This window comes from Macaca thibetana, chromosome 6 (genome assembly GCF_024542745.1).
Source record: "Macaca thibetana thibetana isolate TM-01 chromosome 6, ASM2454274v1, whole genome shotgun sequence".
Lineage (NCBI taxonomy): Eukaryota > Metazoa > Chordata > Mammalia > Primates > Cercopithecidae > Macaca > Macaca thibetana.
In genome coordinates, this window is record NC_065583.1 from 175,181,803 (window position 1) to 175,208,347 (window position 26,545).

General features: G+C 46.8%; 1 protein-coding gene across 1 annotated transcript; it reads left to right on the forward strand.

The window, feature by feature from the left end:
- The first annotated feature begins 986 nt into the window (after positions 1–986).
- Positions 987–24,185, forward strand: LOC126956207 (succinate dehydrogenase [ubiquinone] flavoprotein subunit, mitochondrial-like). Its single transcript, XM_050793014.1, is given in 11 exon segments — positions 987–1,259; positions 1,377–1,511; positions 6,501–6,587; positions 7,320–7,481; positions 8,383–8,526; positions 8,850–9,014; positions 10,847–10,996; positions 16,131–16,427; positions 18,958–19,069; positions 19,296–19,426; positions 21,290–24,185. Coding segments are annotated over 11 exon segments (1,923 nt in total). The 3' UTR covers positions 21,557–24,185.
- The last annotated feature ends 2,360 nt before the right edge of the window (positions 24,186–26,545 follow it).

The window sequence follows — 26,545 nt, forward strand, 5'->3', positions numbered from 1 at the left end:
GTGGATCACCTGAGGTCAGGAGTTTGAAACCAGCCTGGCCAATATGGTGAAACCCCGTCTCTACTAAAAATACAAAAATTAGCTGGGCGTGGTGGCGGTGGCCTATAGTCCTAGCTACTTGGGAGGCTGAGGCGGGAGAATCTCTCTTTTTTTTTTTTTTAGACGGAGTCTTGCTCTGTTGCCCAGGCTGGAGGGCAGTGGTGTGATCTTGGCTGTCCGCGGGAAAATCTCTTGAACCCTGGAGGCGGAGGTTGCAGTGAGCTGAGATCGCACCATTGCACTCCAGCCTGGGCAACAAGAGCGAAACTCCATTTCAGACAAAACAAAACAAAATTAGATAGATAACTAACCCAGCACCAAAACTGCATAACTAAAAAAAAAGTCTAGGAGGTACTATGTCCATTCCCTGCAAGCCAATAAAGGCCACGTCTGGGGCATACATCCAAGAAAATAATCCTAAAGATGAAGTTACGGTCACAAATATGTTCTGTACGGTGTTATTTATTAAGAGTAAAAATGGGAAACAACCCAAATATCAATAAAATGGGACTGAACCATTGCAAATTTACTAAAATAATTCAACATTGTTAAACATCTCGCATAAGAGAAAGATTTTAATAATTTAAAGTGAAAAGACAGGAAACAAAATTACTAATGATTATTGGTTTATTTTTCATGCCACTTCATTCCACAAAAAGATTTCAGATATCTTACAAAAAGACACATTAGAAATATTAAAATACTCTCTGAACCTGAAGCAAAATCAGGGTAAGCTAGCAGAAAGGCGTATAAGCCAAAGGGATCTACGCATCTTTAAAAGCTGACCACGGCCCTGCGCGGTGGCTCCGCCCCTAATCCCCGCACTTGGGGAGGCCGAGGAAGGAGGATCGCTTGAGGCCAAGAGTTTGAGACCAGTCCGGGCAACACAGCAAGATCCCGCCACTACAAAAAATTTAAAAATTAGCCGGAAGCCAGAAGCTAGGGACATGGCTGAGGATCGCTCCCGCCCCTCGGAGGCCCGAGGCCCCGGGTCGCTCCCGCCCACCTCCGCGGACGAGCGCAGCCCCTCCGACCCCATTCCCTGTGGTCTGGATGTTCAGGCCCCCTCAGTCTGGGCGATCCCGCAGAACCACCCATGGCGCTTTAAAAATGTTAGTGCCCAACACCTCCCCGAAATAGGGTCCGCTCTACCTCGGTCGGGGAGCCCAGGACCTCCGCGTCCCTCGCAACGCCTCCGTCCGCGGGTCCGCTTTGCGCAGGCGCGGCGCCCCCACTCAGCCCCCCCGCCCGGGCGTGACGTAGTGCGCAGGCGCCATGTCCCCCCACTACCGCCCCGCTCGACCCCGGCGTGGTGCGCAGGCGCGATATCCCCCTAGCGCGACCCCGGCGTGGTGCGCAGGCGCAGTCTGCGCAGGGACTGGCGGGACTGCTTGGCGGCGTCAACAGTCGTGTTGTGGGTCAGGAGACTGTCGCGGCTGCTGAGCACTCGGCGCCTGGCGCTGGCCAAGGCGGTCAGTCCGTACCGCGGACCGGGGCGGGACAGGCGGGGGCCGAGGCGGCGGTAGGAGCGGGACGGTCCCCAGCGGGTGCGAGCGGAGCGGGCGCCGGATCCCCGCGCCCCCTGTCCCGGGATCGGGAAGGGGCTGGGAGAGCCCTGGGCCAGTGCGAGGGGGAGCCGCTAGGCGGACTCGGGGGACCGGGGAGCTCGGTCCTTAGCAGGTAGTCCGCGTCCCGGTGAAGGTCACGACCCCGCGGGCTTGCTGGTCGTCCCCTCTGCCGCCTTGGTCCGGGCCTGGGTCCGGGGACCCCGCGGGCTGAGGTGGCCCCTCGCCTCAGTGCCTGGCGGGTGGACTCGGGGAGGAGTCGTGTCTGCCCAGGTCACTCGGGCGGATAGCGGCCCGTGGCCGTCCTGGCTGGGCTGGGCCTCTGCCGCCCTCTGTGCTGGTTGTCCCGAGGGGCCGCCCGCAGCCCGTGGGTGGGGTGGGCGGGGCGGGTGAAACCGCCCGGGTGGGTGCGAGGAGTGGGCGGGCTCGACCGGGTGGGCGTCCGGTGGGAAGTGCTGCGCGCCCGAGCTTAGGCTTGCAGTTCCGCTTTCCAGAAAGCGCAAATCTGTGCATGTCCACTTCGCGACCTTGCAAGTTAAGGGTGTCAACTTTGGGTCGTGTTTGGTGGCCCTTGTGCCACTGAAAATGTGCCAGTGTTTAAAAGCAGCTGTGCCAGTTTTTAAAAATCAGACGGAGAGCTCAGCGCACTGACCGGGCGAGGACGCGGGACCGGTGTCTGAGTGCCTCGAGGGCCGGGCTCCGCTTAGTCCAGGATGACGGTCAGGGTTATACTTCCCTGAGCCCTCGCTCTCTGAGTTTGTCTGAATGTGCCCTCCACGATTGCATCTTCAGAATCGGCCTTCTAGGGTTTTAGTTCGTCAAGCTGAATTGGATAGGTTTCGTTGCTTGGTTCTTTTGAATGAACTTACCCACCTACCTCCTTAATTACGAAGTAATTTTAAATTGCAGAGTAAAAATGTCAATAGGAACCAAGGCATTCAGCAATATTGATTTGAATTATGCCTGTAATTGTGCAATTTTCTCCTTTTTGAAATAGTTATTAAAAACCTCGTTGAATTAAATGTGAAGATTAGTCATACAGCCATCCTGTCACATCAGAAAGCATGTAAACGTTCTAGTGTGTTGCTGTGGTTGGTGCTGACTGAGCAGAGATCCCTGCCGCATCTTGGGCTTTTAAGAGCTGCTTGGAGGGCGTCCACAGGCAGGAAGTAAAGCTCATGGTCAGTGGGACTTTTTAGGGGAAACGTTAGCTTGTGATTGGAGAAAAGCTAGGGCTGGTGCCTTTGCCCTCAACCCAGATAGTGCCCAGTGTTCCTTCTGCAGCCTAAGACCCCGCCAGCGGCGGAGGCACCTCAGACAAGATGGCAAGATAGCAAAATTGAACCAAAATTTAGTCTTGGGTTTTGTAAAAGTCTTTTTATCTTGAAGTTAGCGTTTCCTACAGAAATTCTGCCTGCAAGCAGTATATTTATCGGCATTTCAGATAGGTTTTTTTTTCCTGAAGAATTGGAGTTTACAAAGTAACAACATAATCAAATTAGCAGAAAAAAAGAAATTAATGATAGCCAACTGAGAAATGTGTTTGGAAAATAGATGCTGAGGATAATTTTAGTGAAGTCCAGAGAGAATTTTTTAATCTTATTTTGGCCAGTTCTGTGGTGTATTGATCATTCTGTATTTACAGCTGCTTTCAAGTGACGAGCTTATCAGACTTAGTTTTTGGTTTCTTTTTATGGCCTGGTGCACTGACACAGCTTGCAAACCGTTCCAAAGCAGTTTAATCAGAGGAAAAGTAAAACCAAGAAACTTAAATAGTTACTGGGTTAACTGCTTACTTCAGGTGAAGTTTTTCAAATCCGTGAGCATGAACATCAAATATATTGTTCTAAGACAAATTGATTTCATTTCTTTGAATGGTTTGTTCTGCATATGTTTAATGGTGTTCTAGAAATACATTATTTAGGCCATTATAGTAGTAAACATTTCCTTTGCTTCTTGGGATAATTGTAACAACAATGGCATTCCATTCTGCATTCTTCATGATGTTTTTCCTGATTTATTTGAAAAATTGTGACTTGGTTTTGATGTGAAACCTGGATATTAATATTAGTTGGGAGTCTCAGAGATTTTTCCCAAGGGTCTTTAGATAGGGACCAAGTCCAGGATCCAGAGGCAGCTGACCTACTTGAATCCTCTCTGAGGTTCCGTCTTTCTGTGGGGTTAGTGGGGATTCTGTGGGTAATGTTTGAAACCTTTGGTGGTGCTCTTGTGAACCAGGGCTCACAGCCTGTGCACAGTAGCCATGTGTGAATTGTATTTTAAGTATCCCTGTTTTTAAAATAATAAACACTAAAATTCTAGTGAGAATAATTACACATAATTCTTTTACACATAGTTGTAAAAGAATCAGTGAGTATACCACCGCCCCCAGTTCATTTTCCATGAAAGCAATTCCTGTTTCTGATATTGACTCCTGGTGTTTGTAAGACCTCTGTTTCTTTAGTGGATGTGCAGGTTGTGCAGGTGCATTTTTATCAGTTTTAGACTTCTTGCCTGGAGAGGGGATTTAGTTCACTTAAACTACCCTACTTCCGCTTCTTCCTGATACGGTCATGCGTGTTTAGGTTCTTCACTGGCTGCTTTTGTGATTGTATGGGTTGTACATGCAGATTAGTTTCTTGCTCATGATTTATAGTTGCATTTGATTAGATGAGGACCCCTCACTTTGGTAGATTTCGGGATTAATGTCTCTGCACTTCTTTTCCCCCTCCACCTCCTAATTCAGTCGTCTGAAATTCTATATTGTTAAGCAAAGTCTAATATTCCTTTTATATGTTCCCAATTTTTTTCTTAGAGGAAATGTTTGATAGTTTCTCCTTAAAAAATTAATAATTGGCACACAAGACTAGTCTTGTGTCAAAACTAGTTTTCAGTTTTATCTAAAGACTGAAATTGGCTTAAAGTTGGGCTTTCAAATTCAAAACTCTGCCCCAGATTAGATTTAGACGCAGAGGGTGAGTGTCCTTGTCCCCAAGGGGATGGCGTGATAATTTGTTCACAGTTGTGTTATGGGAGCTGCCCCTTTTAAGCTGGCTCTGTATGTGTGTGGCTGGGGGTGGGCAGCATCCTAGAAAGAACAAATCAACATTTAGTGATCTCACTGTTTCTACTTACATTTGGTGTAATACACTGTTGTTATTGGTGCTGTTACCTGTGTTAATAGGGCAGTTTACAAAAGTTTCAAGAACATTTATATTAAAATTATTTCAAAGACTTATTTCTTAAAATATGATTTTACCATGACAAAAATTATGTTAAAGTAGAAGAATATTTGCTCTTTCTCGTTTATTTTCTGAAAAAAGAAAAAACTGAATTAGCTTATGTCAATAAAAACAGAGGCTAGAAATTGGAGAAATTGAGAATAATTTTTTATTCCACATAACAAGTAATTTCTGAATTGCAAATATTTCTAAATACTTGAAGACATCCCTCACATCCCCTCTTCTGATTGCTGAGTGTATTATTTCCTAAAGCTTTTTTTTCTTTTCTTTTCTTTTTTTTTTTTTTTTTTGGAGACGTTGTCTCGCTCTGTCGCCCAGGCTGGAGTGCAGTGGCAGAGTCTAGGCTCACTGCAACCTCTGCCTCCTGGGTTCAAGCGATTATCCTGCCTCAGCCTCCCAAGTAGCTGGGATTACAGGTGCCTGCCACCACGCCTGCCTAATTTTTAGTACAGATGGGGTTTCGCCATGTTGGCCAGACTGGTCTTGAACTCCTGACTTCAGGTGATCCACCCACCTTGGCCTCCCAAAATGCTGGGATTACAGGCAGGAGCCATCGCGCCCAGCCCCTAAAACTATTCTTTATGATATTTCTGAGACTATTCAGTGGTCTTCTAAAATGCACCCAGCAGAATGGAAAATGTATCCTCTAAATGACTGGCCAACCTTAGCGTATGGACAGTGTCACCTCTCACACACACAGCCGCTAAAAACTAAACGCTAAAACCAGGTTTCGGCCGGGCGCGGTGGCTCAAGCCTGTAATCCCAGCACTTTGGGAGGCCGAGATGGGCGGATCACGAGGTCAGGAGATCGAGACCATCCTGGCTAACACGGTGAAACCCCGTCTCTACTAAAAAATACAAAAAAAAATTACGGGCGAGGTGGCTGGCGCCTGTAGTCCCAGCTACTCGGGAGGCTGAGGCAGGAGAATGGCGTGAACCCGGGAGGCGGAGCTTGCAGTGAGCTGAGATCCGGCCACTGCACTGGCGACAGAGCGAGAAAAATGGAAAATTTAGGCAGCAAGATGTGTCATTGGCCAGGAAAAAGCCAGGAGCAGCCAGGCAGGAGCGAGTGTGCATCCAACATCCTCCTGTGTGATGAAGGGATGACACCTCCTCCCTCTGGGCTGTCAGCTTTTACTGCTCCAGAATACAGATCTCCTGATTCAGTGTCCAGTGCCTTTTGAACTGACCACAAGCCCTCATGGACGACTGGAACTGTAATGTGGAAAGGGCTATGCTGGAGCCAGTTAAAATGCTTCATTACTTGCAAAATACCACATACAGTAATACGATATAGATGTCTTCCCTTCTCCACTAAGTAGATAATTAAGACTTTACAGAGGAAGTGAATACAGTGCCTTTTTCATGTGGCATCTGAGTCCGTGAGTGTCCTATTTGGAAACAGGCTTCATCCTGGTTTTCTGGAGTGCCGAGTCGGGGCGGAAAGAGAACCAGGGGCTCCGTCCTTCCTCGCCCCTTGGGCTGCCCTTCAGGGTTAAGTGGAGAGTCCCAGCTGAGCTCCCTGGATGCACAGGAGCACCTGGGTACCTAAGAAGGGGAACAGTTTGCAAGGGGAAGTTTAAATTACTGTCCCCCATAGCATCTGTTCCTTCAGGACACTAACCCTCTGCATCTGCGTCTTCTGTGTCACCAGTGGCCAGCAGTGTTGCAAACAGGAACCCGAGGTTTTCACTTCACTGTTGATGGGAACAAGAGGGCATCTGCTAAAGTTTCAGATTCCGTAAGTTCATGCTTTTTGTTCCATTATAAATGATTTTTTTGGCTTGGGGGTGAGGATCTGTACCAGTTTCTTTTCATATGAGTCATAGACATAAGAGAAAAATTCCTCATAGGTATCCAATGCATGCTGAAGTTATTTTCAGTGTTATAATAATCAATTGCAAGTACAAACACAAACATAGATGTTAGCATTTTTACTTATATCTCTTATGTATCTATAAACTAGATCTAAATTTAGATCAAGTAAAGCAATAAATTAAAATAAAATGAACAGTATCTGCTGTGATAGATGATAAAATTCCTACTGAAATTAGGACTGTGGGGCCACTCAGGTGTGGGTTCCTTGGTATTTGGCGTGCCTGTTCTCTCTGTTGGAAAACTGAAACTTGCTGAGACGTTCTTTTCTCGTAAGCTCACGATAGCGACTGAATACTCCTTGGCACCTTCTCAGGCATAAGCATAGGCACGGCCCTGAAGTAGAGTTGTGGTCCTCAGTCTGATCCATGGGACAGACCCTCTACCATTCATAGAATCTGATCGTCAGTCCCTTCTCCACGTGCGAATGTGCCCACCTCTCCCCGCACTGTTCAGGGCTCAGCCCCAGGACAGGATGGAGGCCCTGTGTGCCTAGCAGTTGGTCCTTTTGTCTTTGTCAAGCTCCTTCACTGTAACAAGAGTCTTCGTGGTTGGCATAGTGGAGCACGTGATTGACAGGTGCGTTTTTCTTTTCCAGATTTCTGCTCAGTATCCAGTAGTGGATCATGAATTTGATGCGGTGGTGGTAGGCGCTGGAGGGGCAGGCTTGCGAGCTGCATTTGGCCTTTCTGAGGCAGGGTTTCATACAGCATGTGTTACAAAGCTGTTTCCTACCAGGTCACACACTGTTGCGGCACAGGTAAGAGAAGGGTGCCCCACCGTGCTCCCACTCTGTGCAGGTCCCGCACAGCCTCGCGCTTTCTACCTGGGCAGCCTCCTGCCTCCTCCCCATGCTCCAGCCACATGGCCTCTTGCTGTGCCTTGCTCACTCAGCTCACCCTCTCAGCGGTCTTTCCCTGGAGCCTCTTCCCTGGAGACTTGGAAGGGCTGGAGCCTTGTTGTCACTCCTAGTTGGGACTCCAGTCACACTCGGGTTTTCTTTGACCATCTCGCCTACTTCCCTCCCCACCCACCCCCACCGCCCCAACACCTTAAGAAAAGGAGATCATCTAAAGAGGAGGAATCAGAATTTAGGGTGGGGAAGGAAAGGGCAAGGGTTTTATTTGTCCCCGTACTGCTGTCCTCTGGGACTCTCTGAGGAGTAAGAAGGTGGTGGGCACACGCAGCCAAAGGAAGCAGGGGTACAGGGGAGTGCGACTCTGAGTGTGGAGCTTATTACTTGGCAGGAAGCACTTCTGGTCTTTAAATCATGTCCGTAAATGCCATTGGGAAGATTTGTTAATAACATTATCTGGAAAGATTTGTTGAGTACCTTTTCTGTGCCAGATATGTTAGGTAATAAGCATATTACAGGTAGCCTGTCACTCACGGCTCCAGTCAGCCCTTCCTGGAGTTCCCTCTGTCTCCACCACACAGATGAGGAGGCTGAGGCTAAGGGATTGAATCACTGGGCGAGTCAGGGGAGGGTCATGACCCAGAATCTGTGGGGCCTCGCTGCTCCTCTGCTGAGGTCAGCCCTCACTGGGAGTCACCGTGTGAGGAGTTGGCTTTCTCTGAATCCCCCAGTGGGTGGATCTGGGCCTGGAAGACAAAGCTGGGGCTCCTGTTTGTGGCTTGTAAGGAGTGGTTGGTGTTTCCAGGGAGGAATCAACGCTGCTCTGGGGAACATGGAGGAGGACAACTGGAGGTGGCATTTCTACGACACCATGAAGGGCTCCGACTGACTGGGGGACCAGGATGCCATCCACTACATGACAGAGCAGGCTCCTGCCGCCGTGGTCGAGGTGATGGGCGGGAGGCTCTGGGCGCCCTCGTGGTCTGTTTCTAGTCAAAAAGAGTCCTGGGAAGGATGTAAGCAATTGAGCCAGATGTGGCCGGCCGAAAGAATGGTGATGAGCAAAGCTCACAAGAGGAGTCTTTTTCCGTCACAAACTGCATTACACAAGAAGTAACAAGAAGACTTCTCTTTGATGAAGTGTTGACATTTTCATAAAATAGGTTACTTTGGGTTTGCAGATTTGTGTTAAAGTTGTTCAGTGTAGATGAGCTATGAATATCTTGACTCCTTTAAGGTAATAAGGTTTTTGTTTGTTTTTATCTTTCACAGCTGGAAAATTACGGCATGCCGTTTAGCAGAACTGAAGATGGGAAGATTTATCAGCGTGCATTTGGTGGACAGAGCCTCAAGTTTGGAAAGGGCGGGCAGGCCCATCGGTGCTGCTGTGTGGCTGATCGGACCGGCCACTCACTATTGCACACCTTATATGGAAGGGTAAGGCTGCCCCCGGTCCAGCTGAGACAGGACATGTAGTGCTGGGGCTTATGGTGACAGCGGGGAATGGGTTAGCGTGCCCAGTGAGTCCGCCAGAGATTATGTAAAAAGCAACAGAGAACAACGGTGTAGGACATGCAGCGACTGTTGATGTGAAAGGACCAGGCATGTGCTGTGAGAAGCTGTCCCTAAGGCAATATGTTATTTCTTTATCTATTTTGGAAAGTTGAATTGATAATCTTATATACTAGGTTTTTGACTTGGGATATGTCATACTCAAAATATTAGAACAGAGCAAGCAGGCCAGGCATAGTGGCTCACATCTGTAATCCCAGCACTTTAGGAGGCCACGGCAGGAGGATCACTTGACACCAGAGGTTTGAGACCAGCCTGGACAACATAGCAAGACCCTGTCTCTACAAAAAGTTTAAAAATTAGCTGGGCATGGTGGTACATGCTTGTAATCCCAGTTACTCAGGAGGCTGAGGCAGGAGGATCACTTGAGACCAGGATCACTTGAAACAGTGAGCCATGTTCATACCACTGCACTCCAGCCTGGGCAACAGAAGACCTGTCTCAAAAAAAGAAAAAGAAGTATTTTAAGGCTGTTTTACCACCTCTGAGTTCCTGAACGGGTTGGTTTTGTTTTTTGTTTTGTTTTGTTTTGCTTTGTTTTTGAGACGGAGTCTCACTCTTGTCACGCAGGCTGCAGTGCAATGGCGCAGTCTCTGCTCACTGCAACCTCAGCCACCTAGGTTCAAGCGATTCTCCTGCCTCAGCCTCCTGAGTAGCTGGGACTACAGGTGCACGCCACCATGCCTGGCTTATTTTTTGTATTTTAGTAGAGACAGGGTTTCCCATGTTGCCCAGGCTGGTCCCGAACTCCTGAGCTCAGGCAGTCCACCCGCCTCAGCCTCCCAAAGTGCGGGGATTAGAGGCATGAGCCACCACACCCAGCCATGGATTGTTTTAATATTAATTGTTATCACTGGACAAAGACTTGAGGTGACAATAGTTATTGGGTAATCAAGGTCAACTTTGGCATGGCCAAATAATATTCTGAACAGTATTGATTCAGAGTATTCAGTATTCTGAACTTTGTTGTTTTCTGATGAAGGGGGACAGACCATTAATTTGCAAGTTGTTAGAACACCAGTGCCTTCTCTGTGGCTGAGTGCATGGACGAGTGTGTGGTGGGAGGAGAAAGCAGCTCCGTCCGGAGCAGGAGCTGTCATGTGGGGAGCTGGCCCAGGCTAACGAGGGCAACTCGCACTGGCTGAGGGAACAGCAGGTCCAGGCTGGCAGTGCTGTCCAGTGCCTACCTTTCTGCAGTGCTGGAATCTGCTTGTCTGCAACCGTCCGCGTTGGGAGCTGCCAGCCACATGTGGCTGTTGCTAATGTGGCAGGTGTAGCTGAAGAGCTGAACATTTGATTTATTTTAATTAATTTAGTGGTTGTGTGTTGCCAGCAGCTCCCACCTGGGCTGTGACCCCATGGTCTGTGGACCTCACTCTGGCACCAAACTCTGAGCGGAGCTGCCTGTGGCCCCCAGACAGTGTGGAGTGCCTCTTCGGGTTGTGTAGAAATAGGAAACGTGTCACCAAAGTAGGAGCTGTTGCTGCTGCGTTCTCTAGCGCACCTGCCTTGTCTGTGCTGCGCGGTGTGGAACGCCTCTCGGGCGCTGACAGCGTCCTTGACTCTGTTGCTGATCTCCTTGGATTTACCTGGTCCATTTGGATCAGGTTCTTTCACCTATTCACACGAGCAAATACCACCTTAAAACCTTACAGGTTGGCTTAACACTTCCTGCCCTTTTTTTTCCTTTCTGTTAGTCCCTGCGATACGATACCAGCTATTTTGTGGAGTATTTTGCCTTGGATCTCCTGATGGAGGACGGGGAGTGCCGTGGTGTCATCGCACTGTGCATAGAGGACGGGTCCATCCATCGCATACAAGCAAAGAACACTGTTGTTGCCACAGGGTAGGACTCTAATTTCTACTTTATTTCATTTATAAAAATGAATAACTTTCATTTAGAGTTTCTTTATTTTAATGAAAATAGGCATTGTAGAATAACGGTTCAGACACAGGCCTTGATATAACCTTGTGAGGGTGATGGCCTCTCCCAGCCGTGGTTCCTCACCTGTAAAGGGTAAGGACGGGAGCACCTGCCTCAGGCGGTGAGAAAGCATGGCCCTCAGTAGACGGGGGTGGCTGCCGTCAGGTTCACAGCTTACCTCTCCCAATTTTAGATGAGGAAACTGCGGCCCGAAGAGTCCCATGGGGGTTTCTGGCAAAATCCCTCTTGTTTTGGTGGGTGCTGTGTTAATACTGATTCCTGGGATGGGTAAGTCCTTCTTCTCCACATAATGAAAATAAGTAACTTTAATTTTATACACTGTCAGTTACTTTAACCATTTTCAAAGTAAAAAGTGTCAGTACAGCGAAGGAAAAAATCAGCAAAACTACAGGTTGGGAAAAAATATTTTCCAAACCTTATATCTAATAATATCTTAGTATCTAAAATAGAAAAAAAAAAGAAACCCTACTAAAAACAACCTACTAAACCCTACTAAAAAACAACCCTACTAAAAATGGGCAAAGGACTTGAATAGATATTTTTCCAGAGAAGACAAACAAATGGCCAATTGATGTACGAAAAAATGCTCAACATCACTAAGCACCAGAGAAATGCAAATTAAAACCCCAATGAGACATCATCTCATCTCACTCCAGGTAGAATGGCTGTTACCAAGAGGACAAAAGAGAGCAAGTGTTGGTGAGGATGTGGAGAAAAGGGACCCTGTGTGCTGTTGGGGGAATGTAAATTAGTACAACTATTGTGGAAATTCCTCAGAATTCACAGGACTACCATGTGCTCCAGCAACCCCATTTCTGGGTGTATATCCAAAGGGCATGAAATCAGAAGCTCAAAGAGACACCTGGACCCCCATGTTCATTGCAGCGTTGTTCACATGATTCCTACTGACTGGGACGCTCTTACTCCAGCTTGTCTAACTCCTGCTCAGTTCTTACAATTTAAAACTTGGTGGGCAGATGAAGTTTCTATTCAGGCTGCTTGCAACGCCCAGGCCCAACCTCAAATTAATATGACTGCAGACCAACTTTTAGGGGTCGCAGCTGGGCTGGTTTAGATGTACAAGTGGTCATGCAGGATGATGCCATAGAGCCGCTTAGAGGAGTGTACATTAGAGCTTGGGAAAAAATCACTTCAGGTGGAGAACAGTACCCTTCCTTTAGTGCAGTTAAAACAGGGACCAAAAGAACCGTATGCAGATTTTATAGCTCAGTTATAGGACTCTCTTAAAAAGGTGATTGCAGTTTTGGCTGCTCAGGGTATAGTTTTGCGGTTATTAGCTTTCGACGATGCTAATCCCGGCTGCCAGGCTGCTCTGCGACCTATTAGAGAGAAAGCACACTTAGTTGATTATATCAAGGCCCGTGATGGTATAGGAGGTAATAAAGCTAAAGCTACATGTTGGCACAGGCAGTGATGGGACTGAGAGTGGATAAAGGAAATCCTCTGTTCTCTGGAGCTTGTTTTAACTGTGGGAAGCGTGGTCATACTAAACAAGAAAGTAGAAAAAATCAGGGAATCAGGCTGCCAGATAGGGGAAAAAAGAAAACTGCAGAGCCTGAAATATGTCCAAAATGTATAAAGGAAAACATTGGGCTAATCACTCAAAGATGGGAACCCAATTTCGGGAAACGCCATGAGGAGCCCGTCCTGGGCTCCGTTCCAAACCAGGGCATTTCCGGCTCAGGCCACTCCTTCCGCCCTGTACAATGTCTGTCCCCCACCACAGCCGGTAGTGCCGCAGTAGATTTATGCTGCGCAATAGCTGTGAGTCTTCTGCCTGTGGAGCCCCTGCAAAAGGTCCCAACAGGAGTCTGTGGACGCTTGCCAGTGGGGACGATAGGATTACTTTTAGAAAGATTTAGTTTAAATTTAAAAGGGGTACAAATACATGCAGGAGTCATTGATTCAGATTACAATGGGGAAATTCAAATTATTATATATACTTCTGTTCCCTGGAAAGCTGCACCAGGAGAGCGCATAGCACAGCTCCTGATTGTGCCGTATGTGGGAACGGGGAAAAGTGAAACTAAATTAACAGGAGGATTTGGAAGCACAAATAAACAAGGCAGAGCAGCTTATTGGGTGAATCAAATTACTGTTAAACGTTCTACCTGTGAAATAACTATTCAGGGAAAGAAATTTAAAGGTTTCGTAGGTACAAGAGCGGACATTTCAATCATTTCTCTACAGCCCTGGCCGTCCGCGTGGCCAATTCAACCTGCTCACTTTAACATAGTTGGAGTTGGTAAAGCCCCTGAAGTATATCAAAGTAGTTATATTTTACATTGTGAAGGGCCCAGTGGACAACCTGGGACTACTCAACCAATTATAACTTCTGTACCTATAAATTTATGGGGGAGAGATTTATTACAACAATGGGGAGCACAAGTTCTAATTCCAGAACAATTATATAGCCCTCAAAGTCAGCATATGATACATGAAATGGGGTATGTCCCTGGTATGGGACTAGGAAAACATTTCCAAGCTTTGAAAGAACTGCTTGAAGCGGGAAGACAAAGTTCCCGCCAAGGTTTAGGGTATCATTTTTGATGGCAGCCATTGTTAGGCCACCAGAACCTATACCTTTAAAATGGTTAACAGAGAAGCCAGTTTGAATAGAACAATGGCCGCTAAGTAAAGAGAAACTGGAGGCTTTAGAGGACTTAGTTAATGAACAATTAGAAAAGGGACACATAGCTCCAACATTTTCCCCTTGTAATTCTCCAGTTTTTGTAATTAAGAAAAAAATCGGGTAAATGGAGAATGTTAACTGACTTAAGATCCATTAATTCAGTTATACAACCTATGGGGACATGACAGCCAGGATTGCCTTCTCCTGCTATGATTCCAAAAAATTGGCGTTTAATAGTCATAGATTTATTAAAAGACTGTTTCTTTACTATCCCCTTAGCTGAGCAAGACTGTGAATGGTTTCCATTTACAATTCCTGCAATAAACAACCTGCAGCCTGCTAAGCGTTTTCATTGGAAAGTGTTGCCACAAGTCAGGTTAAACAGTCCAACAATTTGCCAGACATATGTAGGGCAAGCAATTGAACCTACTCCTAAAAAATTTTCACAGTGTTACATTATTCATTATATGGACAATATACTTTGTGCTTCCCCCACTTGAGAAATATTACTCCAATGTTATGATCACTTGCAAAATTCAATTTCTGGTGCTGGTTTAATTACAGGTCCTGACAAAATTCAGATTACTACTCCTTACTCCTACTTGGGGACCTTAGTAAATGACACTACCATTGTGCCACAGAAAGTAGCCATACGTAGCAATCAATTGAAAACATTAAATGACTTTCAAAAATTACTAGGGGACATTAACAGGATACCACCTGCTCTAGGCATTCCTGCCTATGCCATGAGTAATCTATGTTCTATCCTTAGAGGAGATCCTAGTCACACTAGCCCTCGGCAATTAACGAAAGAAGCTGAGGCAGAGCTGCAGCTAATCGAAAAGCAAGGCCATAAAGCTCAAATAAATAGAATAGATCCAGAGAAGACTCTCGATTTGCTCATTTTTCCAACTCGCGTTCACCTGCTGGTGTTAGTGTCCAACAGCAAGATCTTGTAGAGTGGCTTTCCCTCCACATCCTGATCCACGGTGTAGAGTGGCTTTTCCCTCCGCGTCCTGATCCACGGTGTAGAGTGGCTTTCCCCTGCATCCTCAATTCACGGCGTAGAGCGGCTTTCCCCCCGCACCCTGATCCACAGTGTAGAGGGGCTTTCCCCCGCGTCCCAATCCACGACGTAGAGCGGCTTTCCCCACCGCCCTCCGCATCCCAATCTGCGGGGTAGAGCGGCTTTCCCTCCACATCCTAATTCACGGACTCTGACCCCTCATTTGGATCAAATCGCTACTGTGATAGGAAATGGGAGAACTCGGATTGTTAAATTACATGGATATGATCCTGGAAAAATTATTGTCCCTCTCATGAAGGCACAAATACAGCAAGATTTTGCAAATAGTCTTACTTGGCAAACCCATTTAGCTGACTTTGTGGGTATTCTCGATAATCATTTTCCTAAGATGAAACTTTCAATTTTTGAAATTAACTAATTGGATTCTCCCTAAAATAACTAAATTTAAACCAATTGAGGGTGCTGAGAATGTTTTTACAGATGAGTCTAGTAATGGTAAAGCTTCTTATTCTGGCTCGAAAGGTAAGGTTTTCCAGATGCCCTATACTTCAGCTCAAAAAGAGGAGCTTGTATCTGTAATTGAGGTAGTGACTGCTTTTAATATGCCTATTAATGTGATTTCTGATTTTTCATACGTGGTTCACTCCACACAGTTAATTGAAAATTCTCAGTTACGATTTCATACAGATGAACAACTGATGACTTTATTTACCCAATTGCAAACAGCAGTTAGGAGTAGAACGCATCCTTTTTACATCACTCACATTAGGGCTCATACACCTCTGGAGGACCTTTGACTGCAGGGAATCAAATGGCCGATCGCCTAGTTGCTACTGTAATATCTAATGCCAGACACTTTCACAATGTAACCCACGTTAATGCCTCTGGTCTCAAACGCAGATACAGCATTACCCAGAAAGAAGCTAACGCTATTACCAATGATGCCCAACTTGCTAAATGGTACATTCCTCATCTTTTACAGGAGGAGTTAATTCTCAAGGATTGGAACCCAATTCTCAAGCTCTAGCTACATTTTTCTCTACATGGAATATTAAACACGTTACTGGTATCCCATGTAATTCTCAAGGACAAGCCATAGTGGAAAGAATGAATCTCTCCCTGAAACAGCAGTTGCAAAAGCAGAGGGTGGAAAAGAGGGACTACAGGACACCCCACATGCAACTGAATCACAGTATTAACTTTAAATGTTTTGAGCCTGCCTAAAGGCCAGATGTTATCAGCAGCTGAACAGCATCTACAGAAACCAGCCGCAAAGACGGAAGCAGAACGACTGGCTTGGTGGAGAGACCTGATAACCAAAAGTTGGGAAATAGGTAAAATAGTAACTTGGGGTAGAGGTTATGCTTCTGTTTCTCTAGGACTGAACCATCAAGACACTTGAAACCTTATCAAGAGCCGATGCTGAGGAAGAGATTCTGGGAGGATCCTGAGGACCCCCTCGTTGCAGCCATGTCGAGACTGACACTGAGGAGGACCCCAACTGTCACGAGCAACGCCTGTCAAACACAGCCACCCACCTCAGGACAGATCAAGAAGCCGTCACAGATGGCGGAAGAAACCCTGAGGAAAGCGGGACAGCCAGTCACAATGAGTAATTTAATGGTAGCTGTGACAGCGGTGATCACCATTGCTGTGAGTATTCCTCAGCCAGGGCTGACACAGAGAACAACTGTACTTATTGGGCATATTTATCAATCTTGGCTGGCAGTAGTGCCTGGATGTAATCACTCTATGACACAGTTACACATGCTTAATAAATCTCCTATAATTGGGGCATACCACCCTCAAAAACCTATTTGTAAACAGGATTGGACCTGCTCAGAGAAAATGAACATGCTTATTTGGGAAGGTTGCTTTGCAAAATAGGCAGAGGTGCTGCACAGTGATTCCTATGGAATCATTATTGATTGGTCCCCTAAGGGGATGTGTAGCTTGAATTGCACGTCTCAGTCTGCGTGCCCCGGCCACACTGTGTTCAGCTGGTCTGAACACAACGGTCAGATGGTAGAAATGGTAAGAAATACGGCAAGAGTTCCTATTATCTGGAACCGTGGCGATGTAGTGGCACCTCAACCTCAAATGATATGGCCCACTGTAGGAGCTAAACATAAGGATTTGTGGAAACTATTAATAGCTTTTAATAAGATCAGAATTTGGGAAAGAATCAAAAAGCATCTAGAAGGACACTCTACAGTCTTGTCTTTGGATGTTGCAAAATTAAAAGAACAAATAGTTGAAGCATCCCAGGCACACCTGACCTTACTGCCAGGAACTGGAGTGCTTGAAGGAGCTGCAGACAGATTAGCAGCTAGTAATCCATTAAAATGGATAAAACCACTTGGAAGCTCTGTGATTTCAGTGTTGATTGTGCTTTTAATCTGTGTTGTTTGTCTGTATAGTCTGCAGTTGCAGATCCTGACGCCTGCGAGAAGTAGCTCACCGTGACAGAGCAGCCTTTGCTTTTATCGCTTTGCAAAACAAAGAAGGGGGACATGTTGGGAACAGGCCCCCCCCCCAGTGTGGCCATAAACTGGCCCCCAAACTGGCCATAAAATCTCTGCAGTGCTGTGACGTGCTCGTGATGGCCATGACGCCCACGCTGGAAGGTTGTGGGTTTACCAGAATGAGGGCAAGGAACGCCTGGCCCACCCAGAGCGGAAAACCGCTTAAGTGTTTCTTAAACCACAAACAGTAGCATGAGCGATCTGTGCCTTAAGGACATGTTCCTGCTGCAGATAACTAGCCAGACCCATCCCTTTGTTTTCCATAAGGAATACTTTTAGTAAATCTTATAGTCATAAGCTTGTTGTCAATAAATATGTGAGTAAATCTCTGTTCGAGGCTCTCAGCTCTGAAGGCTGTGAGACCCCTGATTTCCCACCCCACGCACTATATTTCTGTATGTGTGTCTTTAATTCCTCTAGTGCTGCTGGGTTAAGGTCTCCCCAACCGAGTTGATCTCGGCAGTAAATATTGAAAAGGAATCGATACAATTGCTATTATTTACAGATGTAATTTCCAAAAAATTCCCAGAGAATAAACTGAAAAATTAACAGAAACAAAACAAGAATGCAGTAAGGTGTCTGGATAAGAGATTTGTATCTAAAAATCAGTAGCTTTGCGATGTGCCAGCAGTAATCTACTCAGACATCAGTAAATATCTCATTCACATTTCAAACAAAAAATTAAAAATGCCTTGAAATAATGTAACCAGAAATACAAGAAAGGATATGAAAACGTGGCTGCTAAAGGACATGAAAGAATGTAATACTAGATTCTGAGATGCAACTTTTTTCATTTGTTCTTCCTGAAAAACCATTAGGTTGATGTGCATTGCAGTGTCATGATTATGTATGAGTCTAAGGAAAATCAGATGAAATGTCCAAATTAAACCATGAAGGTGCATTGGTAGAGGAGGAAACAATTAGGGTCAGTGGAGCGAAGCAGAGTTAGAGGGAGAAGCAAGGAGGAGGAGGGATCACGGAGGTGGTATCTGTCTGTCCCACAGGAAGCAAAAGCTAACGCCCGGTTGCCAGCACACCTACAGTAAACTTCAGGTCCACTGCATGGCACGTTTCTCGCCACAGTAAAACTATGAAGGAAGTCAGTGTACAAGAAGCTTCTACAAAATAGGCAGAAGACAGTAGCCAGATGGGCCAAGGGCCCCAGCCACCCACGCCCCTCCCTCTCACTGAAGACCTTCGGCTCCAACCCCACCATCACCAGGGCTCTGCTCAGCTCCTCCTAGTGTGTGTCACCACAGGGCTGCTGGCTTGTGTCACGTTCACCACCAGACCCCACGTCAGGAGTCCCGCCAGGGGTGTGGGGAGGCAGCGTTTCCTGCTTGGCCACAGAGCCATGTGGAACATGGTACCTCACAGGCAGTCTGCTTGGAGCCCTGGAGCCTGGCTGTATCCCACTGGAAAGGATGTGTCTGGGGCTAAGATGTGTATGTAATAGAAACATGTATTCAGAAGCTTTAGTCAAAACTTCATTTTTAAGTTCAGAGTAATAAACTCATAGTCTGAATTTCCTAATTTTTCTATTTAATTTACATAACTCAGCTGAAATGCAAAACAACAGTTAAGTCTAAAAGTTAAGCAGTTCTTGGTGTGGCTATTTGTATGGATTAAAAGTTTACCAATAATATTTTGTGTCACAGTCAATGCAAAATCATGCTGCCGTGTTCCGTGTGGGAAGCGTGTTGCAAGAAGGTTGTGGGAAAATCAGCAAGCTCTACGGAGACCTGAAGCACCTGAAGACGTTTGACCGGGGTGAGCAGACAGCACAGCGGGCTCTGTGTAGTGTTGGGCCCTGCCTTCTGTAGGGTGGGCTGGTGTCTGTGCCGTCAGTGCTGACTTAGTTCCATGCTTGCTGTCCGGATCCACAGCCATAAAGCCACAACCAGTGGCTCCACGGACTAGCAGGCCCAGGCTGACAGCTCAGAAGGCCCCTGTGACGGGTCCCGCCTGCCCCTGATGGAACTTTTTGTGTCCCCAGGAATGGTCTGGAACACGGACCTGGTGGAGACCCTGGAGCTGCAGAACCTGATGCTGTGTGCGCTGCAGACCATCTACGGAGCAGAGGCGCGGAAGGAGTCACGGGGCGCACACGCCAGGGAAGACTACAAGGTGCGCCTTCTCGCCACACCCACCTGCACCTGCCTTTTCCTCCCACCTGGTGGGACTCAGCCCCACCCCTGCATTTTCTCTGCATTTTATTTCATTTCCCCAAAAGTAAATCCAAAAAACGCCTTTTTCCCCCTGGTAACTTTGATCCCTGGGTTCCCGCCATCCTCTGGATCACTGTGACCTTTTCCTTGCTTTAGGTCACCGTCCACTGATGGCAGCAGTGGCATCTCCAAGCCAATGTGCTTTGCTGTTAGAAGGCCAAGTTTAGAAGTGCAGCCAGAGTGGCATGACCAGGAAATAAATGCCAGTTTATTAAATAACGATTAAGCCACTGTTTCAAACGTGCCCTAAGGAGGAAATGCCAGTTTATTAAATAACGAGTAAGCCACCGTTTCAGACCTGCCCTAAGGAGGAAATGCCAGTTTATTAAATAACGAGTAAACCACCGTTTCAGACCTGCCCTGTGGTTTGGAAAAGGTATTATAGAGCCTGCCCTGTGGTCACTTGTTCTTCAGGTGAACTGATTTTTGTGCAGAGCACACGTGTTGGATTCTGCCTGGTAAGAGTTTCTCACATACGATAGCAGAAAAACACGGAAAGGGAAGCTCGGGGTACAAATGCAAGTTCAGGATGAAGCACATCAGCGAAAGGACAAAGGCTGCACGAGGCAGGCACACAGGCTGGTTCAGGACCGTGTGTGGGCGGCGGCTGGTGACCTTTCCAGCCCGCTGAACGCGGTGAGTGGGAAATCATTTTTATTCACCATGAAATTTCACCGATTTACCCTCCACTGGAATATGCTGATGGCTGTGATCACTGCTCGGAACTTGCTCTTGCCTCCTTGTACATATTAAGAGTCTTTCCTGCGAAGTATATGAATCCGTGTTTGCCAGAATACAGAATAATAATAAATTTATCACTTTTATTTTTATTTTTTTGAGATGGAGTCTCTGTCCCCCAGGCTGGAATGCAATGGCGCAATCTCAGCTCACTGCAAGCTCTGCCTCCAGGGTTCAAGTGATTCTCCTGCCTCAGCCTCCCAAGCAGCTGGGATTACAGACGCACGCCACCGTGCCTGGCTAATTTTGTATTTTCAGTAGAGTTGGGGTTTCACCATGTTGGCCGGGCTGGTCTTGAACTCGTGACCTCAAGTGAACCACCTACCTCAACCTCCCAAAGTGCTAGGATTACAGGCGTGAGCCACTGCACCTAGCCAGTAGTATAAATTTAGTTGGTCACAATGAGTTTTAATTAGAATAGAAGCCAGGTGCAGTGGCTCACGCCTGTAATCCCAGCATTTGGGAGGCTGAGGCAGGCAGATCACTTGAGCCTGGAGTTCTAGACCATCCTGGGCAACATGGCGAAACCTGTCTCTACACAAAAAATTAGCCAGGCGTGGTGGTACATGCAGGAGGCTGAGGCAGGATGATTGAGCCTGGGAAGTCAAGGCTCCAGCAAGCTGTGATCACACCACTGCACTCCAGCCTGGGTGACATTGCGAGAGCCTGTCTCAAAAGAAAAAATGTTTTTAAATAAAAACAGGCTGAAAGAAAAGATTGAGGTAGTAGGTAGTCTCCCAGCGCATGCAGCAGAAAGACAAAGTATTTGGTAAACTCTTAGGTACATAAAGGGTGTCTAAGGGAACGTGCGGACACGGATTACTCTGGACTCACTGCTGGCTGCACGCCCCCCGACCAGCCATGTGGCCTCGTGGGTTCTGAACATGTTGATGGTGCCGGGGCTGAAGTGGAAATGGAATGAGTTCTAGGGCATCTGTCTCTTACATCATTTTAATGTTTGCTGTTTTTTTTCTGTATTGCTCTGTTAGAGTAATAAGATATGTGATGGTGTTTCTGGCCTCAGGTGTGGATTGATGAGTACGATTACTCCAAGCCCATCCAGGGGCAACAGAAGAAGCCTTTTGAGGAGCACTGGAGGAAGCACACCCTGTCCTATGTGGACGTCAGCACTGGGAAGGTCAGTGTGGAGCTCGTTCTCACCACAGCCCAAAATGCGCACGGCCCTGCCCAGGTTCGCGGGCCGACCTTGCTGATGGTGAACGCGGAGGAGCAGGCCGGATTTAAATCAACTCCTGACAGATTTGAGGCACCACTGAAAAAGGCACTCTGACAGCAGTCAGGCTTCTGGCTGGAAACAGAATCCAGCGCCTGCAGGTGGTTCAGAGGAGCCTTAAGGAAGGGCTGCTCCGTGGTGTGGGCCAGATGGAAGTCACTGGGCAGGAGCAAGTGTCCAAGGCCTGGTGAGCGGGGAGGAGATGAGGATTGTGGACTTAGGGAGAAAGTCAGCGTCTGTGGGGTGGGGACACACAGCCACTCTCAGAAACCAGTCCCAAGCCAAGGGAGCCCAGAAGAGACCCCTCCCCTCTCCTCCCTTGGGCTGGCCCAGCTGGAAGCATCTGCAGGGGAGCCGAGGGGATGTGGTGCAGCGCTTAGCATCCCCTGGGCACTGAGCAAGCAGAGAAGGGAAGGGCAGAAATTGAGGAGGGGTTGGGGTAAGCAGAGGGGTTGTGGTGAGCAGCGTCCTGGGAACAGCCAGCCAAGGGTGTGGTAGGGGGGGTTGCAGCCTTGTTCCACACAAGCACAGTTCACCTGTGTGGCATTTCCGCTGGGCATTAAGATTCAGAAATAATGAAGATAGAAAGCTTTTACCCTTAAGCTTTTCGTAGCTTGTAAGAGATAGTCGTATAATCACTTATCTGTGTCTGTGGAAGTTACCTGTGGACTCTCACTATCATCTAGTGTGTCTGTAATTCAGGCAGTAGGTCATTTTCAGAATTTATCATGAAGGCCATTTCCTGATCGTATATAGAAATCACACCTCACTCGCTTAGCACAAGTCTATTTTTAATGTTTCCGGGTTCGGGTTTTTTGTTTTTCTGAGACAGTCTCATCTCTGTTGCCCAGGCTGAAATGTGGTGGCTCGATCTTGTCTCACTGTAGCCTCAACCTCCCCCTGGCTCAGGTGATCCTCCCACCTCAGCCTCCCAGGCACACACCACCATGCCTGGCTAATTTTTGTATGTTTTGTAGAGACGGGGTTTCACCACGTTGCCTAGGCTAGTCTTGAACTCTAGTGATCCACCTGTCTTGACCTCCCCAACAGGCATGAACCAACACGCTCAGCCAGTTTTAGTGATTTTTCAAGAAATACATACTCATTTCAGAAAGTACAAAGAGATTGAAATAAGAGCTCACAACCAGAGACGACCCATTATGGTTTAAATTTCTTTGTGTATGTGCCTACCTTTTCCTGTGTGTGCATTTTTAATATACAATTCCTTCTCTGAAATCCTTGGGACCAGAAATGTTTCGGATTTCAGGCTTGTTCAGACTTTGGAATATCTGCATGATACTTACTGTCTGAGCATCCCAATCAGAAGATCTGACTCCATAGCACATTTCTTTTGAATGTCATGTTGGTGCTCAGAAAGCTTCAGATTTTGGAGAATTTCAGATTTTTGCATTAGGGATGTTCAACCTATGTAAATATTTACTTTGAACTGGAAGTAGGTAGTTTAAACATACAGTGTCTCGGTATAGACAAGGGTTCTCCCACTTTTCATGACGGGAGCATTTTTGTAAAGCACTGAGAATCTGGCACAGGGTCATTTCGTTGCTCTGTTCCACTCTAGGGATCTGCCGCCATTTACAGTCCCCTGTTGCGCATGTGGAACATTGTTGAATTTGTTATCGGAAAAGACTGCGGCAAATACCTTTAAGTTCCCAGGCCGTAAATCTACTGGTTAGGGACCGCCAGTTTAAATAACCAAATACTAAAAGAACTGGCATAGAAGTAAATGGGCTGCTTCTTTATTTTTAGGCTGTTCTTTTTAGAGAACAATGACAATTATTTCCAAGTTTGTCATTAGAAAATAGTATTAGGTTGGTGCAAAAGTAATTGCAGTTTTGGCCATTACTTTCAGTGGTAAAAGCCACAATTTTGCACCAACTTAATATGATAAATTTGTTCCTTAAAGTGTATTTTTGGTAAGAAGAACCTTTTGTTTGTCCTTCTATTAATTTTTTGTTTTTTTCTTGGTAGAGACAGAGTCTTGTCATGCTGCCCAGGCTGGAGTGCAGTGGTGTGATCTCAGCTCACTACAACCTCCACCCCCTGGGCTCCAGCAATCCTCCAGCCTCCGCCTCCCAAGGAGCTGAGACTACAGGTGTGAGCCACTATGCCTGGCTAATTTTTATATTTTTTTACAGAGATGGGGTTTCACCATCTCGCCCAGGCTGAGCTCAAACTCCTGGGCTCAAGCAGTCCTCCTGCCTCAGCCTCCCAGAGTATTGGGATTATAGGTGTGAGCCACTGCCAGAAAAACTTTCCTAAGGCAAGGCAGGTTTTACATTATATTTAGATTTTTTTTTAATGATATCTTTTTTGGCAGTGCACAGCTAGAGAACAACACATCACGCAGAGGAAACAGTTGTGCTTATGTGATGGGGCCTCAGCACTAGGAAGGAGTGGACTGTTGGCACATGCAGCAGCTTGAATAAATCTGAAAGTCACTATGCTGCGTAAGAGAAGCCAAATAAAAAAGTGCATGCTGTGTACAGAGGGTGTCGAGAATGCCTCCTGTGTGACGGAAAGCAGATCCATGGTTCCCTGCAGACTGGCAGGAGCAGATTCCAAAGGCACAGGAAGAAGCTTGCAGGTAGAATGTGTTCATTACCTTCTGTGCATTACACCAAAAAAAAGCTGGTAATAAAAATGCTAACCAAAAAAAAAGGTGAAACTAGGATGAAATTTCTTACCTGTGTGATTGGTAAACGTGCAGGTTTGCCATCATGCTTTGTTTATGAAGCTGTGGGGTACAAGGACTCTCATACCTCACTGTGGAATGCAGAACGTTGCAGCCTCGTGGAAGAGGATTTGGCAGCGTCTAACAAAACTATGTGGCATTTGCCGTTTGACTCAGCAATTCTAGAATCTGCCTCAAAAAAACTCTGGCAAAGAAATGAAAGGACTTTACGCACAGAGTTCTTTTCACAGTCTGAATGTGTTTGCAACCAACTTCTTCACTGTGGCGTTTGTAAACGTAGGGAAAAGAAAGAGATCAAACTGTCACTGTGTCTACGTAGAAAAGGAAGACATAAGAACTCCATTCTGATCTGTACCCTGAACAATTGTTTTGCCCTGAGATGCTGTTATTCTGTAACTTTGCCCCAACCTTGAGCTCACAGGAACATGTGTTGTATGGAATCAAGGTTTAAGGATCTAGGGCTGTGCAGGATGTGCCTTGTGAACAATATGTTTACAGGCAGTGTGCTTGGGAAAAGTCATCGCCATTCTCCATTCTCGATAAACCAGGGGCACAATGCACTGCGGAAAGCTGCAGGGACCTCTGCCCTGGAAAGCTGGGTATCGTCCACGGCTTCTCCCCACTGAGATAGCCTGAGATATGGCCTCGTGGGATGGGAAAGGCCTGACCGTCCCCCAACCTGACACCCGTGGAGGGTCTATGCTGAGGAGGATTAGTAAAAGAGGAAGGCCTCTCTCCTGCCTGCCTCTGGGAACGGAATGTCTTGGTATAAAACCTGATTGTACATCTGTTCAGTTCTGAGATTAAAAAACCACCCTGTGGCGGGAGGTGAGACATGTTGGCAGCAAGGCTGCTCTGTTACTCTTTTTTTTTTTTTTTTTTTTTTTTTTTGAGACGGAGTCTCGCTGTGTCTCCCAGGCTGGAGTGCAGTGGCGTGATCTCGGCTCACTGCAAGCTCCGCCTCCCGGGTTCACGCCATTTCTGGGCTCACTTTCTCTATACTTTGTCTCTGTGTCTCTCAGTCTCTCATCCCGCCTGAGAGAAATCCCGCCTCAGCCTCTTCCAAGTAGCTGAGACTACAGGCGCCCGCCACCAGCCCCCGCCCGGCTAGTCCTTTTTTGTATTTTTAGTAGAGACGGGGTTTCACCATGTTAGCCAGGATAGTCTCGATCTCCTGACCTCGTGATCCAGTTCACCCGCCTCGGTCCCCTCCAAAGTGCTGGGATTACAGGCTTGATAACCGCGCCCGGCCTGCTCTGTTACTCTTTACTCCACTGAGATACTTGGGTGGAGAGAAGCATAAATCTGGCCTATGTGCACATCCAGGCATAGTACCTTCCCTTGAACTTATTTGTGACACAGATCCTTTGCTCACATGTTTTCTTGCTGACCTCCCCACTGTCACCCTGCTCTCCTGCTGCGTTCCTCTTGCTGAGATAGTGAAAATAGTAATCAATAAATACTGAGGGAACTCAGAGACCGGGGCCGGTGCGGGTCCCCCGTACACTGAGTGCCGGTCCCCTGGGCTCACTGTTCTTTCTCTATACTTTGTCTCTGTGTCTTATTTCTTTTCTCAGTCTCTCATCCCGCCTGATGAGAAATACCCACAGGCGTGGAGGGGCTGTCTCCCTTCATTCTATAGTTATTATAAATGTACAGGAACGTTAAAAGGAACATGCTTGTATAACACCACTCAGTAGCCCAGGAAATGACCAATCTGATGTGTGTTAAATTCCATCCAAGCCCCCTGCAACCACCATTTTTAAAATAAAATTAAAAACTGGTCCTTTCCTTGGTGATACAAGTAAAATAATAACTAGAACAGAAGAAAAAGAAATTCCCAAACAAGTAACTTTAAAATTTGATGTTTGTGCAGCCATTAATGGTAACAAGCTAGAATTAAAATGTAGTTCCCTTAACTAGGAAAAGAGCTACACAGTAAAAAATAAATATGTTTGTCATAAGTTAAGGGTCTGTGAAAATTGTGCCTATTGGCCATGTGTTATTTAGGCTACTTAAAAACAGGACAAAAAGGACCCAGTTCACCTTCAAGCTGATAGGGTGTGTTGGCTGGGGGACACAGGTCAGGAAAGCAAAAGCAAGAAACCAGGGAGGGGGCAGGGGCAACCAATCTCTCCTAGATCCCGGTCCCCGTAACCCACCAAACGAATAATCTCTAACGCCCTAGATCCCGGTCCCCGTAACCCACCAAACGAATAATCTCTAACGCCCTAGATCCCGGTCCTGCCCAGTCACCTGCTGATCCCCGTAACCCATAACTTGGGGAGGGCTCACGTTATCCCGTAAACGAATAATCTCTAACCCCCTAGATC